This window comes from Anomaloglossus baeobatrachus, chromosome 1 (genome assembly GCF_048569485.1).
Source record: "Anomaloglossus baeobatrachus isolate aAnoBae1 chromosome 1, aAnoBae1.hap1, whole genome shotgun sequence".
Classification (NCBI taxonomy): domain Eukaryota; kingdom Metazoa; phylum Chordata; class Amphibia; order Anura; family Aromobatidae; genus Anomaloglossus; species Anomaloglossus baeobatrachus.
In genome coordinates, this window is record NC_134353.1 from 672848680 (window position 1) to 672863999 (window position 15320).

The 15320-nt window shown below is 47.3% G+C and overlaps 1 protein-coding gene across 1 annotated transcript in view; it reads left to right on the forward strand.

The window, feature by feature from the left end:
- Positions 1 to 546: 546 nt before the first annotated feature.
- Positions 547 to 15320, forward strand: part of CRYBB3 (crystallin beta B3) — a 77865-nt gene continuing 63091 nt past the window's right edge. Inside the window, exon 1 of the mRNA XM_075341728.1 lies at positions 547 to 645. Within this exon, the coding sequence (XP_075197843.1) occupies positions 571 to 645 (75 nt within the window). The 5' untranslated portion in view covers positions 547 to 570. The remainder of the gene's footprint in view (positions 646 to 15320) is intronic.

The following is a 15320-nucleotide window of genomic DNA, read 5'->3' on the forward strand; positions in this document are numbered from 1 at the left end:
TACGATCTGGCAGACTGGACAGTGCAATGTCTATCGGCCTACTCTAGCATTTGATCTAAAGGTCACAAGTTTCATATTCACAGATGGTCTTTTTATTTACACCTACAGATTCTGTGAATATCTATTACCAAATCCTTAACTGGTTATTAGTTTTAAAATATGTTCTAGGCAAGACACTGATGTGTAGGCGAGATATAAAGTCACATTCATCCAATTACACAGGATTACCTAAAACGCCACAGAAAACAGAGCAGTTGTTCGTAGCCAGACCAGCTATATCATTATATGATAAAGATCAAAATGAGATGATGTGTTTCTGTTTCATGTGTTAGATAATAGCCTCCTATCTATTTTCCATGACTGCAGTAATACCTTAATTTTCTGCAGGTTATATTGCAAATGTAAGAGTGTCTATATCATAGACGCAGCCTATTATCATAATAGGGCCTCATTCTAACAAATAATGAAAACCTGTGCAGTGATTCAATGAAGTCCTATATTCTACATTTATATCATATACTTATTGATGTATCCTGATTACTAACACTATTCTTTTTGGTCCAGGTAAACATGAGTGAACCACAAAGCACTCCAGAACAGATGGCAGCGGGCAAGAGTCATGGTGGTATTGGTGGTAATTACAAGGTATTGTGCTATATTCTTGGTTTACTAACATATTCATGCCATCTCAGGAACAAGTGCTGTTTTTTGATATTAGAATTATAAGCTGAGAATATTCATGAGCATCTTGGTGTTTATTTGTGACACTGCATTTATAGAAACTGAAACACTTTAAAGGGAACCTGTCATGTTGAAAATGGTATCTGATCTGTGGTTAGATGTTATAGAGCAGGAGATGCTGGTCAGATTGATAGACATATTTGTGGGAAAAGGTTAAAGGGTACTTTACACGCTGCGATATCAGTACCGATATCGCTAGCGAGCGTACCCACCCCCGTCGGTTGTGCGTCATGGGCAAATTGCTGCCCGTGGCGCACAACATCGCTAACACCCGTCACACGGACTTACTTTCCCTGCGACGTCGCTCTGGCCGGCGATCCGCCTCCTTTCTAAGGGGGCGGTTCGTGCAGCGTCACAGCGATGTCACACGGCACCAGTCCAATAGCAGAAGAGGGGCGAAGCTGAGCAGCCGGAACATGCCGCCCACCTCCTTCCTTCCTCATTGCCGGTGCACGCAGGTAAGGAGATGTTCGTCATTCCTGCGGTGTCACACATAGCGATGTGTGCTGCCGCAGGAACGACGAACAACAGCGTACCTACAGCAGCAACGATATTATGAAAAGGAGCGACGTGTCAATGAGCAACGATTTTTCACGCTTTTGCACTTGTTGATCGTCGCTCCTTGGTGTCACACGCTGCAATGTCGCTAACGGCGCCGGATGTGCGTCACTAACGACGTGACCCCCGACGATATATCGTTAGCGATGTCGCAGCGTGTAAAGCACCCTTAAGTAAAACTTGTATTTCATTTATTGAAATCCCTGGTATATGTATATGAGTCCAGAGGGCGGTCCTGTTCAGTGATTGACAGCCTTCCCTTTATGACTGTACATGCTGAGATAGCTGTAAATCACTAGTAGCATCACCCCCAGAATTCATATGCATACAGTGTCTTGAAAAAGTATTCGTACCCCGTGAAGGTCACATGTTTTCTCATTACACCCACTAACTTAAATGTATTTTGTTGGGATTGTATTTGATATACTAACACTAAGTAGCAAGTATTTGTGAAGTGTAAAAGAAATGATACATGGTTTTCTAAATATTTAAAAAAATAAATCTGAAAATTGTGACATGCCTTTGGATTCAGCCCCAACTACTGCTGCAAGTCTTTTGGGATATGTATCTTTGCACATCTAGAGATTGAAATTTTGCCAAATCTTCTTTGCAAAATATCTCTGATCCATCTGTGAACAGCAATTTTCAAGTGTGGAAACAAATTTTCCATGGGATTTAGGTCTGAACTTTGACTGGATCATTAAAACACAAGAATATGGTTTGATCTAAGCCATAACATTGTAGCTATGACAGTAGGTTTAAGGTCATTGTCCTGCTTGAAATTGAACATCCGCCCTAGTTGCAAGTCTTTTCCAGATTCTTACAGGTTTTCCTCCAGAGATTGCTCTGTATTTAGTTCCATCCATATTCAAATCAACACTGACCTGCTTCCCTGTCCCAGCTGAAGAAAAGCATCCACACAGCATGATGTCGCGACCACTATATTTGATGGTGTTACTAGGGTGATGTGCACTGTTAACTTTTCGCCACACATACTTGTGGAGACACGGGGCTCAGTGGGTGCTCTCGTCCACTAAAACCCACCGCCTTTAGAAAGACAGCGTGGCTCAGGGCTCATCCCAACTGAACGCCGGCCTCCTTAACCGTGGGCGTAACACTACTCAGAAAACACAGGATGAGGGAACCACAATAATTAGACTTTATTGGATCCCCAAACAATTAACGGCACATAACACATAACCAGCAAAACACACAAATGTAACAGCCAACAGAGTCTCACCCTTCCGCTGGCTCACCAGGGATTTAGAATGTCCATGCCTCAGAGGTTCCAGGGCCGCTTACTCCAGTCCAGCAGCACCCCTGCTTTTGGCGGGCACCCACCGAGAAAGGAATAACGCCAGATTTAGGAAGCTGTGTGAGGTCTGCAAAGTCTGTAACAGGTGACTGAACTGTCCCAACCTGAGTGTCCTCCTTAGGTAGTCCTGGTATGATGTTACAATCCTGTCAGCCGGAGTCGAAATCCCTAGGCTGTGGATATGGTCTCCAACCGGATCCGGAGTCCCTAGATTGAAGCCATAAGATATCCTGATCCTCTAGTCAGCTCCAAAGAGCTTAGACTGGATCCATCAGCATCCATCAACCTTCATCAACCCTGGTGGCTTAAAGAAGTCCCTTTTATAGCCATAACATTCCCTTAGGATACACTGCGTCCTCATCGATTGGTTGGACAAGATTGCTTCTCCCATTGGAGGAATTTCAAGCTGCATGGATAATGTTCATTTAAATGATGTGCATAGAAAGACTCAGTATATCTACATGGAGTCGGCAAGTCACCGACTAGACAATGGCTACTAAGGTAATTACATTATCAATACACAACTACAATACAATGGTTACTGGAAAAGTCTGGGGAGCAATAGCTAAGCAAACATGACTTAGCACACATAAGAACAATAGTCTGGCTGAATGTTAAGAAACTTTAACCCATGAGAGTCCATGTCGTCACAATACTGTTTTGTATTTAACCCAAAAATTTCTACTTTATCTCATCTACACATACTAGGAATGTCTCTACAGGGCTTTTTGTAAACTGCAAACGGGACTTCTTAGGACTTGCTTTGTAAAATGGCTTTCTTCTGACCACTCTTCCAGATTTGTAGATTTTATGACTGATAGTTGCCACCTGAGCTGTGGCTCAGCGGACCTCTCAAGTGACCAATGGCCCTCCAGGCTGCTTATCTAATTTGTCCTCTCCTTGCTTGAAATGTCAGTTTAGGTGGATGGCCATGTGTTGGTAGATTAGTAATTCTGCAATACTCCTTTCACTTTTGGATGATATTTAGAGTTTGCTAAGAATGTTAGCCTATGCTTAAGGATGCTCTTCTGCGTCGGAATGCGTCACGGTCTTCATTTTTTGGATGGACTTTTTTTAATTCTATCTGGAAATAAAGCAAGAATACATTTTATTCTGGATGTGCCGATTTTTCTTCTTCTTTATGTTATAATCCATCTGGTGGACTTTTAATCGTTGCACTACGTGGATCTGTGGTTACTCATTCCATTAGGCGTGGCAAGCTTTCTTCTACCTCCTTATTGAGCTATACAGTTGTGTTCAAAATAATAGCAGTGTGTTAAAAAATATGAGTTAAGCTCAAACTCTTTGTAACAGTTCTTATTTCCATGCATTGGGAACATTGGACACTCTTTTCTAAATCAAAACATGCAGAGAAATGTATATAATGTTAAGAACTTTACAGAAAATATAGGAAATGATCATTGGCCTGTTAAAAAAAAAATAGCAGTGTCTGCATTTTTCTTTACATAATCAAAATCTGTCCTCTTTTTATTTAGGATTTAGCATTCCTGTGAATCACTAATCTAATACTTACTTGTATAACCACAGGGTTTTTATAGAACTGCTTCACATCCATGTTGCATAGACTCAACCAATTTCTGGCACCTATCAACTCTTATTCTAGCCCAGGATGCTTTCACTACATCCCAGAATTTATTTGCATTTGTTGGCTTTGCCTTAGAAATGGCGATTTTTATTTCCCCCCCACAAGTGTTCTATAAGATTAAGGTCCAGGGATTGGGTTGTCTACTTCATAACCTCAATTTTGTTGGACTGGAACCAAGATTTTGCTTGTTTACTGGGGTTTTAAGGGTCATTGTCTTGTTGAAACACCCATTTCAAGGGCATTTCCTCTTCAGTGTAAGGCAACATGACCTCTTCAAGTATTTGGATATATGCAAACTGGTCCATGATCGCTGGTATCTGGTAAATAGGCCTGGCACCATAGTAAGAGAAACATGCCCATATCATGATGCTTGCATCACCATGCTTCACGGTCTTCAGAGTGTCCTGTGGATTGCATTCAGAGTTTGGCGTTGTCTGAAGAACTGTCTTGGACCCAAAAAGAACAGTTTTACTTTCATCAGTCCACAAAATATTTCTCAATTTCTCTTTAGGCCAATTGATGTGTTCTTTGGCAAATTGTATCCGCTTCAGTATATGTCTATTTTTAACAGAGGGACTTTGCGGGGACTTCTTCCTAACAGATTAGCTTCACACCGGCGTGTTCTAACTGTCACAGTCCTCACAGGTCACTTGAGACTGTCTTTGATCATTCTGGAGCTGATAGTTGGCTGAGCCTTTGCCATTCTGGCTATGCTTCCATTCATTCGAATGGTCGTCTTCCATTTTCTTCCATGTCACTCTGTTTTTGCTTTCCATTTTAAAGCATTGGAGATCATTTTAGCTGAACAGCCGATCATTGCCTGCACTTCTTTATAAGTTTTACGTTCTCCAATCAACTTTTTAATCAAAGTACGCTGTTCTTCCGAACAGTGTCTACAACGACCCATATTCCTTAGGCTTTCAAGGAAAAATGCATATACATGTGCTGGATTCACCCTTAAATAAGGGTCACTTAATTCACACCTGTTTCTTCACAGAATGATTGACCTCACTCATTTACCTCCACACTACTATTATTTGGAACAATTAATTATTGAAATACACAGACTCAACAACCTGCAGATCATGTATGCCGAGTCTGGTGGTTTTCTAAGAATCTACTGCACCAACTGGTAAATTGTTTTACATGTGGTAATATAATTTATATTATTTATAATATATATATATTGGACTGCTATTATTTTGAACACTACTGTACATCATCTGCTCTATAGGGTGAAGAAATGCTGCATTTTCAATGAAATGCAATATATTTGTGTTAGGTTGACCTAACGGTCACAGCTGTTGCCAGCGATGTCCGAATGCAGAGAGGGTACCGGTGACCCCCCCTCTGCTACTCCGTCTCAATGAAAACAAGCGGACGCTGTTATACACATAAGACTGGAGATGTGCGGCTCCGAATAGAAAGTGTATTGATATTGTTTACATTACAAAGTTATACAAAGTTGATTAGGGCGTAACTATGCAGCATACATATTCATTAAAGGCGTGAATTACATATTCCCAGCAAGAGAAATTAATATAATGACTTATACTCCAATAACAAGATGTTTTTCAGTCGTCTCTAAGTCCAAACATTCTGCGTCCTTGAGGTTGGTCTCACAGTTTATTACGCAAATAAGTCTGGTTCGGTCTTGCCAGGGAGAATGAATTTCTATTATTTTCTAAGTCAGTGAAAAAGGTTAACTCTTTCCTCACAATCCCCCCTATTGGCGTGATTGATGGACAGGGGGCCATCGAGAAGCTGTGGACTATAGAGAAAGCAGGCTAGCCTCCAGTTACTTTCTGAGCCGCGGGTTTGCTCAGGGAGTGTCGTCTCACATCCGTCACCCAGGACTGCCTGCATGCCTCTCGATAGGAGTCTCATCATGATACGCCAAGGTGATTTCTAGAGGAAAGAGTAGAGAAGAGAAAAAAAGGCATATTAGTGATTTCATACGGGTGCTGAATAATCATTGTATCTACATTGCTTCAAGCAGCGGGAAAACAAAGCCATTAGCAACTTGAACACTACATAAGCAACTAGTAAACAGAGTAACACTTGGAACACTGATAGTCTGTTGTAACAGCCTCCCCATTGAAACACTTTGTTTATTGGGACTGGTATGGCTAAGTATGGCATGGAAGAGGCTGTCACAGGTGCGTGTGTACTTATCCAGCAGTCTGTGATCTCAAGTTTTTCAGCTAACACTTCATGATGGGTCTCAAATGAATTCTGCCATGGTGTAGAAGGCCCTAAAAAGGGAGTACACATAGAAATACTTATCAGCAGTATTAGGCCTTCTTGCAGTGGCTGGCATGGACCCATGTCGATCTCCCCTCAAGTTTGACGGAGGTTGGAGTGGTCAGCTGGACAGTCAAAGGCCCTTCGAATCGTGGCTCAAGGGTCTTTTTCACGTGCTTCTTTAGGTAGACCCGGTCACCAGGCTTTAGAGAGTGGGTTCCTGGAACGGCATCAGGATCAGGTAGAGAAGAGTAGACCCTTTGGTGGGTTTCAGTTAGTCTCTTCTGCAGGGAAACAACATAAGACGTTAGGCTATCACATTGCAGGTGTAACTCCTGTGGGAAGTAGCATCCTAATCTGGGTGCACTACCAAAGAGTATTTCAAAGGGTGAGAGCCTGTGCTTTCCCTGCGTTGTAGTCCTTATAGAGTAAAGAGCTATGGGGAGACATTCTGTCCATGGTCTACCAGTCTCCTCCACTGCCTTGGCTAGTTTGAGCTTTAGAGTTCCATTTAACCTTTCCACTTTCCCTGATGACTGTGGGTGGTAAGGCGTGTGTAAGGCTGACTGAATGCCTAACAGGGAACAGGTATTCTGGAAAACCTGTCCAGTGAAATGGGTAACTCGGTCTGACTCTATGACTTCAGGGAGTCCAAACCGAGGCACCAGCTCACAGGCCAATTTCTTTGCTGTAATTCGAGCCGTGGCTGAGATTACAGGATAGGCCTCTGGCCATCCTGAGAAGAGGTCTACACAGACAAGTACAAACTCGTAGATGCCATGTTTTGGCAACTGTATATAGTCTATTTGTACTCTTTGAAATGGGGCAAACGTCTTTGGCATGTGTCTTTGCGGGGTTTTAGTTAGCTGGCCTGGATTGTGTTGTTGACAGATGTGACAAGCTTTTATTCTCTGGGAGGCGTATTGTCTGAAGCCGGGGGCTACCCAATATGGTTGCATCTGGTTCATGATTGAGTTTGTGCTACCGTGTGTGGGATAGTGGAGTTCTTGGAAAATGGCAGGGAACCAACTGCGTGGCAGGACGGGAAGTCCGTTTAGGCGCCAAATCCCCTCCACTTTTTCTGCCCCCTTGGCCCGCCATCCGGACTTTTCTTCCTCAGAGGCGTTTTCTTGTGTCTCAAAGAGGTTCTGCATTTCTTCCTCCGTCGTTGACACTATTTCCGTCTCCTTCAAAGGGAGTAAGGCGGCTTGTTTTGCTGTTTGATCGGCCAAGCGATTTCCCCTTGCCTCGTGTGTTTGAGCCTTGGTGTGGGCAGCAACCTTTATGATTGCTAGCTGTTTTGGTATCAAGGCTACTTCCATTAGTTTCTTCACTGAGGCTCCATGCCTGATGGGATTTCCTGTTGCTGTGAGGAATCCTCTTGTCTGCCAGATAGTGCCAAAATCGTGCACAATGCCGTGTGCATAGGCTGAGTCCGTGTAGATGTTCGCTGTTCGTTCTTCCAGAAACTCAATTGCCCAGATGAGAGCAAGAAGTTCTGCTTCTTGAGCAGATATGCGTGGAGGTAGCGGTTGCTTGGCTAAGACTGCATATAGAGTCACTACTGCAAATTCAGTGTGGAACTTGCCTGCTTCATCAGCGTATCTGCTACCATCCACAAAAAGTTCAAAGTCTGGATTTGTAAGCGGTGTTGCCTGAATATTGTGCAGGGGCTTTGCCTCATGTTCAATGAGTTCCTGACAATCATGATCAAATGGTGCGCTGGTACGTTTGTCACTCTCTTCTGTCCTCTCTTCTGTCCCCCCTTCTAAACTTGTAAAGATCAGCAAGGTTTAGACTTGTAACTCGAGCAAATGAGATGTTTGGGGGTAGCAACAGCGTGCACTGGAGTCTGACTTGTCTTGCCATGGAGAGGTGTTTCAACTGCACTTGATTGAGATCAGCATAAATGTCATGGCTGGTAAGGATGGTAGTCGGGAAATCGAGTGAGATTTCAGATGCTTTCTGCAGTATGTCTGAAACTGCTGTAACAGCACGGACACAGGCTGGTGCTGCTTTTGTGACATTGTCAAGTTGAGAGGAGTAGTACCCAATTATGTGATGTTTGTCCGTTTTCTGGGTGAGTACTCCTACGGCAAATCCTTGAAGCTCTGCTACGAACAGATTAAAGGTGAGATCATAGTTTGGTAGTGCCAGAGCAGGTGCATCAATCACTAGTTCCTTGAGATTTTGAAAGTTTTGTCGAGCTTCTTCTGTAAGGGAAAAAGGAACATTCTTTGTGCAATCATACAGCGGTTGCATGAGTAGTGACGCATTGGGAATCCACCGTCTGCATTTATCTCTGCTTGCTTTGCATCCTACTTCTGCCAGAAAGGTAAGAAGGTTTATTGAAGCCGTTTTACATTCCTCTTCACTAGGGCAGCACAGTAGTAAATCATCCACGTACTGGTAGATGTACTGCGAGAGGTAGCGGGAGGGGGGATTGTCTCAGCTGCGGTGGCGTAATTCCAGGCTTGACTGAAACTTTTACTGTGGGCACGGGTAGTGTGCCGAGGTCAGTTTTTGATGTGGACCAGAGTTTTGCAGGAACTTGTAGAAGTATTGGATCCGTGTTTACTTTACATGTAACATCAGATTCTGGTTGATCTTCTATCATCTGGAGAGTGCACAGGATTTCTTCTGGGATATCTTCTGGAATTTGCAGGATAGCAGATCCATCTTCATTGTAGACAATCTGAGCTTGTAGTCTTGATAGTAGATCTTCTCCCACTAGGGCATCTCCACCCAGGGGGGACACTAAGAATTTAGACACGAACATGTGTGGTCCCAGTTTCACCTTTGGTGGATGTGTTATTGGGATTATCTGGGCTTGTCCATTAAATCCGGATACTACAGTAGCTTCAGATGAGATGGATCCTTCAGGCACTAGGTTCCTGGGGTTCAGGAGCGTGAGGCTCCTGAGTCCACCAAAGCTCTTATTTCCTTGTTGCCAATGGGAAGGGGGACGTGTATAAATGGACCTCTGGCATCCCTATCCCGTGCTACCGCAAGTCAGGCAGTCTTCTCCTCCTGACTCTCGGGTTGGTTTTGAGTGTCCCTCTTCTTCTTTCTACAGTCTCTGATCACATGTTCTCTGATCCCACAATAGTAGCAGGTCGGTGCCTTCCTTCTTGTACCTTCTGGCTGACCGTCCACTGCTGCTATGACAACTTTCTTGTTGCTCCTTTTATCCTTTGCGTCGGTTTCTAAGCCACTTGCTTTGTTGACTAGAAGATCTATGTCTTCCATGTTTCTCCATTCTGGGCTTTCAATCTTTCTGCCAGAGGTGCATGTATTCCATCCATGAAGGATCTTACCATCAGGCGTCGTATTGCACCCGCTTGTAAGTCCAGCCCTTCATCTGCGAATGACTGCATCAATCTGTAGTAAAATGAGCTGACATTCTCCACAGGACCTTGATGCACTGGTCCCATTGTGCCCTTAGTTCTTTGCTCCTGGGCGCAGAAGAGATTGAGTCTTATCATGAAATCTTGGCCCGATTCCACATTACGGGTATTGTCCGGAACATGTCCTGTCAGGTGGGCAGTGAGTTTGGCATACAGTTCGGGAGACATTTTAACTCTACACAAACCTTCCATGTCCAACCAAGTGCTTCTGTAGGAGACCTGTATTTGGTTCAGGTAACGTGAAAAACTGACTGGGTTTCTAGTCGGGTCTGGAGCATTTTGCAGGAAAGCCATCTGCTCGGCTGGAGTCCAGGGTACGTAGTCATCATACGTACGAGGAACTGCATCTCTGGGAGCATCTGGGTTTTGTGGATTAACAGGTGGTCTTATCAGGACTCTTCTTTCCACTATGGGATAGAGAGGCACTGGTGCTGTGGCTTGTAGCTTGTGCTGTGGGGCTCCACAGGCTAGGCATGTTTCACTCCAGTCCGGATTTTGTTGGCCACAGTTTGTGCAGGTCCATCCCGGGGATCCTGCTATTTTTGAAGCTGTTCCAGGAGTAGCTGACAGGTACAGAGGAGGCTGCTGTTGATCCTTATTAGCCTTCTTCCCAGCTTCTTCCCATGTGTCTGATTCTTCATGATATATCCAACCTTGATCGTGGGCTGTTTTTGCCATGTCAGAAAGAGTTCTGACTAGTTCAGTCCACGATTTATCTGCTATCACTCCTGCTCTAGTAGCTGTTATTGTGTCCCATTTGTTGGGGTCCAATTGATCCTTCCCCTTCAATCCAAATGTCTTAAAAACTTCCTTGGACTGACTGGCTGTTCTTTTGCCATGATAACACGTAATGAGATGTTGCAGGGTGCATCCAGCTCTTCTGTCTTTTGATATTCCTTGCCCCATTCTTCTTCTTCTATCTTCTTCAGCTTTTAGACCCTTGAACGTCCTTTGGACTAAACCTACCTATCCTGGAGATACTCAGAGACTAACTCCTTTTGTATTCCCACCTAAGGTGAGGTCTAGAACCACCTTTCCTGGAAGTACCCAAAGACTGATTCTTGATCTGTATTCCTACTGAAAGGTGGTGTCCTAACTTCAGAGGGGGCTGAGAATGTTGAATGGTGCTGGGTTACCCTTCTGTACCAGAGATACACTCTATATCCGATAGCAATGGCAAACAGGGATATTCCCACTAACACAAGGGCAGTGAATATCACATCCATTGGACAGAGCAGGTACACTATTCCCTTTCAACACTCACTGATGTATGGGATCTATGACAACCAACAAGGACAACAGCACAGAAGTAAAGCGCAGGAGAGCAGACACGCGACACACGGAGAGGCAGAGAAACACAGAGAAACAAACAAGCAAACAACCAAACAAGGCACAGAAAACATCAGCTGGCAAGGCTCTCTCAGAGTTCAGTAGAAACCCGCCAATAACCCAGTATCTACTCACAGTGTACCTCTTGCGCGTTGAGGAGAGGGGAGATCAGATGTGGGGAGCATAAAGAGAAGAATAAGGTTCAACTCTTACCTGGCCAGGTGTTTCTGGTCCCCACGTCTGGTCCACTCCTCCTCTGAATGGCAAGACAGTCCACTGCGTCCTGGTATTAGAAACACGGGTCCCTGCTTTTCGGGCGCCAGATAATGTTAGGTTGACCTAACGGTCACAGCTGTTGCCAGCGATGTCCGAATGCAGAGAGGGTACCGGTGACCCCCCCTCTGCTACTCCGTCTCAATGAAAACAAGCGGACGCTGTTATACACATAAGACTGGAGATGTGCGGCTCCGAATAGAAAGTGTATTGGTATTGTTTACATTACAAAGTTATACAAAGTTGATTAGGGCGTAACTATGCAACATACATATTCAATAAAGGCGTGAATTACATATTCCCAGCAAGAGAAATTAATATAATGTCTTATACTCCAATAACAAGATGTTTTTCAGTCGTCTCTAAGTCAAAACATTCTGCGTCCTTGAGGTTGGTCTCACAGTTTATTACGCAAATAAGTCTGGTTCGGTCTTGCCAGGGAGAATGAATTTCTATTATTTTCTAAGTCAGTGAAAAAGGTTAACTCTTTCCTCACATTTGCAGTATGACCTGTAATGTTACGTTGCTTGTCTATTCCCCAATGCGTGGAAACATATAGGAGTTCTGGAACACACAGAAATGTAATAGTCTGCAAAGCATGTAGCACACAAGGCTCATACATAGTCTCTGGGATTATGCAGGGGTATAAATCTTCCAGTTTCATCAGACAAATATTGAAGAAGTTTAGACTCTGCAATGCCATTTTTTAACCAGCAGGGGATGGTATTCTGATGTATTTCCACTTTATTATATTGTATAGTAGCATTTTGCTTAGAAGTTTACATTATGGAGCACAAATTTGTCATATCCATACTTCACTTTAATGTTTTACTGAATTCCATGCATTGTATTGAACTGTCCTAAATCTGATATATTGGGATATGTGATGCGCTAAGTATTTGTAAGTGTCTTAGATTGTGCTTGTTACATGCTGTCTTGTTATGTGTTGCATAAGTATAAATTCAACACATGAATTTCGACTATTGTCAGGTCACACAATTTCTTTAAATATTCAAGGGACACTAAAGTCCATTTATATTTTATTGAATACGTATGGTTCCCCACTGACTGTTGTCCACACATAACAGAAATCATAAGGCGCGTGTGTGTCGCCCCCGTGCCAGCAGCCACCACTGATCGGATCCGGACCTTCTGGGGGGTGGCTCGAGGGTCTCCGGACCCGGGGGTCTCGCGGACACACCGAATAAAAGGGGGGATGTAGATGTACGGGCTAGGCAGTATTAAGTTTGTGACGCCACCCACGGTATATGGTGATGTGGGACACCACCGCTGCTGTTATGGGGCACCCGGGGGAGAGGTATTAGCAGCTGGATGTTAACCCCTCCGTGGGTAGGGATGGTTGCCCCGGGACCCAGTGTCTTAGTGCAGGGTATAGCGATGGCATACCTCCCAACCGTCCCGGATACAGCGGGACTATCACGCTTTGCATTGTTTGTCCCGTTGCCACGGGCGGGACGGCCGTCTCCTGGGCTCCGCCCACCCACTCTCTCCCCGCCTCCCTGCTTTTCCCTCCTACCATCCTAACACGTGACGTGGCATAACAGAGAGGAGCGCGCTGCCCGAAACTGCTCTGTGCTGCTGCTAAGGTATGTAAACATAATCTCCCCAGCGCTGATTCCCCTCCCTCCCCCACCCTCCCCGGCCGGAGCCTCTCTGTGCGGTCGGCCGGCCGCCTCTCTGTGCGGGCGGACGGCCGCCTCTCTGCGGGCGGACGGCCGCCTCTCTGTGCGGGCGGCCCGCCGCCTCTCTGTGCGGTCGGGCGGCCGCCTCTCTGTGCGGTCGGCCGGCCGCCTCTCTGTGCGGTCGGCCGGCCGCCTCTCTGTGCGGTCGGGCGGCCGCCTCTCTGTGCGGTCGGCCGGCCGCCTCTCTGTGCGGTCGGCCGGCCGCCTCTCTGTGCGGTCGGCCGGCCGCCTCTCTGTGCGGTCGGCCGGCCGCCTGTCTCTGCGGGCGGACGGCCGCCTGTCTCTGCGGGCAGACGGCCACCTGTCTCTGCGGGTGGACGGCCGCCTGTCTCTGCGGGCGGCCCGCCGCCTCACTGTGCGGGAGGCCGGCCGCCGCCTGTCTGTGCGGGCGCCCCCCGTCGCCTGTCTGTGCGGGCGCCTCCCGCCGCCTGTCTGTGCGGGCTGCCGGCCGCCTGTCTGTGAAGGCGACCGACCGCCTCACTGTGCGGGCGACCGGCCGCCTCACTGTGGCTGCCTGCATCTCCGTGCTGGAGGCCCGCCGGCTGCCTGCGTCTCCGTGCTGGAGGCCCGCCGGCTGCCTGCGTCTCCGTGTTTGGAGCCTGCCGGCTGCCTGCCTCTCCGTGCTGGAGGCCCGCCGGCTGCCTGCGTGTCCATGCTGGAGGCCCACCGGCTGCCTGCGTGTCCATGCTGGAGGCCCGCCGGCTGCCTGCGTGTCCATGCTGGAGGCCCACCGGCTGCCTGCGTGTCCATGCTGGAGGCCCGCCGGCTGCCTGCGTGTCCATGCTGGAGGCCCGCCGGCTGCCTGCGTGTCCATGATGGAGGCCCGCCGGCTGCCTGCGTGTCCATGCTGGAGGCCCGCTGGCTGCCTGCGTGTCCATGCTGGAGGCCCTCTGGCTGCCTGCGTGTCCATGATGAAGGCCCGCCGGCTGCCTGCGTGTCCATGCTGGAGGCCCGCCGGCTGCCTGCGTGTCCATGCTGGAGGCCCGCCGGCTGCCTGCGTGTCCATGCTGGAGGCCCGCCGGCTGCCTGCGTGTCCATGCTGGAGGCCCGCCGGCTGCCTGCGTGTCCATGCTGAATGGGTGTGGATGGGGAGTGGATATGGGCGTGACTGTGAAATGGGTGTGGTTAGGGGGCGTGGCCTAAAAAATTGCCCCTCTTTTCCTTCTTTAAAAGTTGGGAGGTATGCGATGGCAAGGGCCGGCGCACCTGGGCAAGCAGGGGGATGTTTGGTTACTCGCAGCAAATGAATCACACGAGTCTTTTGGTAAACCAAGGTGCTGGCGGCTGGTTGCATTCAGGTCCCCCACCCAGGCTGGTGGTCACTGTCCTTTTCCTCTGCACTTGTTTTGTGTATGGTGGACTGCCTGGTCTGGAACTTAGGAGTCCGCTCCCGGCTGGATGTGGCCTAAGGAGCCGTGCCCGCAGACGCTGGCCCGTGGGATCTATGGGCCCTGGCGGTGGCCTCCTATTCCTATTGGTGGGCTGTTGTCTTCTCTTAGGAACTTTGGGTGGGACAGGACCTGTAATCCTGCCCTCAATCGGTTAATTAGCTAGGCCACTGGTTTCGGTCCTGGCTTCAGGGTCCGAGTACCCCCTCTGTGCTACGGTTTCCAGCTTGGTTCCCCGTGTCAGTACCGGCGGGCTACAACCCTGTCCCGGTCCACCTCGGTTCTTCCGAGCCGTCTTCCCGTCTCCTGCTGACGGAGACCATCGTCTGCCACCTAGCCAAGGCACCAGGGCTCCAACCCTGGCACCGTTCAACTTGAACTTCAAAGCTTCACTACTTGTATTCCCGCCCCGGGCTGTCTAGACTGGTGTGTCTATCTTTCCCTAAGGGGGGGGTGACTAGGGTTTTTCGGTCGGCTGTGTGTTACCTAGGTGAGGGAAGGTGTTATGCGGGGGCCTACCTGTGACTATCTGGTTTTGCCAGGGCGTCACATCCCCCCTTGGTTTAATACAGACCATCCGCGGGCTGTCCGACCACCAACATTTATTGAACAGGAACTGAAAAAAATGGAAAAAGGGGTAAAACACAATTACAAGTATACTAAGATATTTACATCGAAGTATATTTGGTTTCTTCCCTTACGGGAGGCATTTTTCTTAAACGTTACACATTTAAAACCGGGACGGGACGGACTGGG